The sequence below is a fragment of the Morone saxatilis genome, unplaced genomic scaffold (assembly GCF_004916995.1).
Source record: "Morone saxatilis isolate NCDOM2014 unplaced genomic scaffold, NCSU_SB_2.0 Contig1, whole genome shotgun sequence".
In the NCBI taxonomy this organism is placed as follows: Eukaryota; Metazoa; Chordata; class Actinopteri; family Moronidae; genus Morone; species Morone saxatilis.
Window position 1 is genome coordinate 172,544 of NW_023339651.1, and position 2,975 is coordinate 175,518.

Here is a 2,975-nt window from a genome sequence, read left to right on the forward strand (position 1 = left end):
TGTGTTTCAGTGTGTGTGTGTGTGTTTCAGTGTGTGTGTGTGTGTGTTTCAGTGTCAGCACTTTGTCCTTCTGTAGGCTCATTAGAGACGAGCAGCAAGGAATGCTGGGTAATCAATACTGCAGAGCCCCTCCAGAGACTGAAAACATCGCCTGAGAGAGAGTTCTGTCTTTTTGTCCTTCTGTTTGTGTGTTTACAACCCGTCACCATGGAAACCGCGGTGATGCTGTGGCACACACACACACTTGGCTGTTGTCTTTTAAATTCGTGAAACATCAAATGAGGTTCTGCACACGCGGACGTTTCCTGATTATCTGATGTACACGTAAACATCAACTAGTAAACAATAAACAGGAAGAAACAAACACATCTGCCAAAATAAAAGAAGAGGTGTTTGAGGTTGGATGTGTGGCTGCAGCTGTTCATCTCTCCTTCATCCCTCCGTCTCTCCTGGGACGCAGACAGTGTGTCCTCTGTGTTTACTCTGTGTAATACACATTAACCCAACATACAGCCGTCTCTGTGTGTGTCTGTCTGAAACATGAACAGCAGATTTCACTGCAACAAACCATCAGACAGCCAGTAGCAGGGCAGCAGTTATACCCCGCTGTGTGTCCCTAATGCCCCTGCTAACATCAGCTACCCACAATCTGCCCTTACTCTGTGCTCAACCTTCACATGAAAGATTTCTGATCACACTGGACATCAACAGCAGCAAACAGAAAGCTAACACTGTTAGCCTCTTTACGTTAACAGAGGGGCAGTTTGGTTCCTTCTGGAATGTAGAACATCGGATCGTCTGCATACTGACTGACATTATCCTCAGTTTGTTTCTATGATTCGATACGATGAATCGCGTTCGCGTTCCTTCAGTTTGTGCCAAAGATCTGATTTTAATTTTTATCCTCTGATTAGTTGGAATTCTTTACAAAGTACCCCATATTTTTTCATTTGCAGGGTTGGGAGGGCTAATAACCTAATTCAAGTATCACAATATTAAAGTAACTTGATTACTTTGATACTTTTTAAAATACCTCAACGCCAAACATGCAAATAAAGACGATTGATTAGTATTGATATATACCATAAGAGAGCAGAAACAATGTGACCAAAAACTGTTCACTTTTACTAACTGTAACTGTAATCTGATTACGTCTTTCTCTCTTTAACTGTAATGATTACAGTTACCTTCTTTGTATCCTTTTTGAAGTTACATGTAATCTATTACTCCCCGTGTCTTAACTCAACCTAATACAGCAGCTTACAGCCCAAAGTGCTTCACAAAGCAAACTGAACCATAAATGAAATTATACAAGGCGAAAAATTAATACAATAAAAACAATAAAATGTAAATCATTTAAATAAACACCAGGGAGACAAATAATGTAAAAAAACAAAGATTAAAACTTAAAAACTAACATTGCTCCAAAGTAAAAGCCAGATTAAAAACAGGTTTTTAATTTACTTTTATAAATACTGAGAGCTCTAATATCACTGTGAACTGACAAAATTTACTTGTGCTGCAGTTTGTGCTGCTGTTGATGATTTATTGTAGTCATTATTTTCCTCGTGTCTTTGTGTGTGTGTGCAGGTTCTTCCTCAAGTTCTTCCTCAAGTGTAACCAGAACTGTCTGAAGAACGCTGGAAACCCACGAGACATGAGGAGGTTTCAGGTAATAAACACACGTCTGTGATTCTGTACTTCTGAGGACCCTCATTGACATAATGGATCCCTAAACCTTAAAACCAGGTCCGGACCCTCAGACCGGCCTGTGAAGATCTGTTGAAGGGAGGACTGACCAAAATGTCCTCACCATCTAAAAAAGTCCAAAACTCGAGCTGCTGCTCACACACACACACACACACACACACACACACAGATGAATTCATTTCCCCAAAGGGCAGGACATAGCTTCGGAGGACCTGCGTTACCCAGAATGCATTGCAGAGGGGCGGCCCGAAGCTTATTGCTTTGCAGATATAATATGAGAGGTCAACACGGAACTGTCGCTCTGCCTGCCTGTCTGTCTGTCTCACCTTCCCTCCTGCCTTTATTTTGTTAAACACAGGAAGTGTTTTTGTGTCTCTGATCCTCAGGAAGGAAATATTTTTATTTATATTCTGAAACAAATCAGGATTCAGACTTTTCATTAAAGATTCCTGACATTTACCAATATTTAATCTTATCTTAAAATAACTTATTACAGTCTGTGTAGACTCTAAACACTGTTTACAACCATAATGAATGAATTAACTGACAGAAATAAAGCGTGCAGAATTAAGTGGTCTCTAGTGGTGAAGTTGCAGATTGCAACCACCACGCCTCACCCTCCATTCCAAGCATATATGTATCTACATCAGTGTTTGTTTTGTCCCTTCAGCACAATAAATATCTCCTGCTGTGTGACAAGATTATAAATGGTTCATTATGTCACATTGGAATGGAAGACGAGGAGGGCCAAACATTTCAAGTCGATTTTATCTTTAAACTTAATAAATAATTTGGCACTAATTGTCTTCTATACATTAATCAGTCAGTGTTAAACTCGAGTGTTCATACAGATTAACAGCTGACACTTTAAATCATTCATTCACTCATTAATTAATTAAACACTTCACAACAAGAATCAGCCGACAGATTATCAGTCTGTGATTGATCCTCTCACTATTGATCAGCCCTGTTATCCCTTTAAAGACAGTAAGAAGGAGGAGGAGGAGGATAAAGAATAAAGGAAGAAACAATAAGAAATGAAAGTAAAACAAAATGAACATGAAAAACATAAAAGAGAATAAAGGAAAAATAAGGAAAAATAAAACAGCAGTTTGAACAAGTGATGAAGAAAAGGAAGCTGTAGACAGGCTAAATGCTAACATTCATAATGCTAACATTAGCAAATTAGCAGTAAAAACACAAAGTAGAGCTGAGGCTGATGGGAATGTCTGTAGTTCTGCAGGTCAGACAGACAGACAGACAGA

At 39.1% G+C, this 2,975-nt stretch overlaps 1 protein-coding gene across 1 annotated transcript in view; it reads left to right on the forward strand.

The window, feature by feature from the left end:
* LOC118333229 (transcription factor COE3-like) overlaps positions 1–2,975 on the forward strand; it is a 46,703-nt gene that overhangs the window by 21,184 nt on the left and 22,544 nt on the right. Inside the window, exon 7 of the mRNA XM_035668782.1 lies at positions 1,591–1,672. Within this exon, the coding sequence (XP_035524675.1) occupies positions 1,591–1,672 (82 nt within the window). The remainder of the gene's footprint in view (positions 1–1,590; positions 1,673–2,975) is intronic.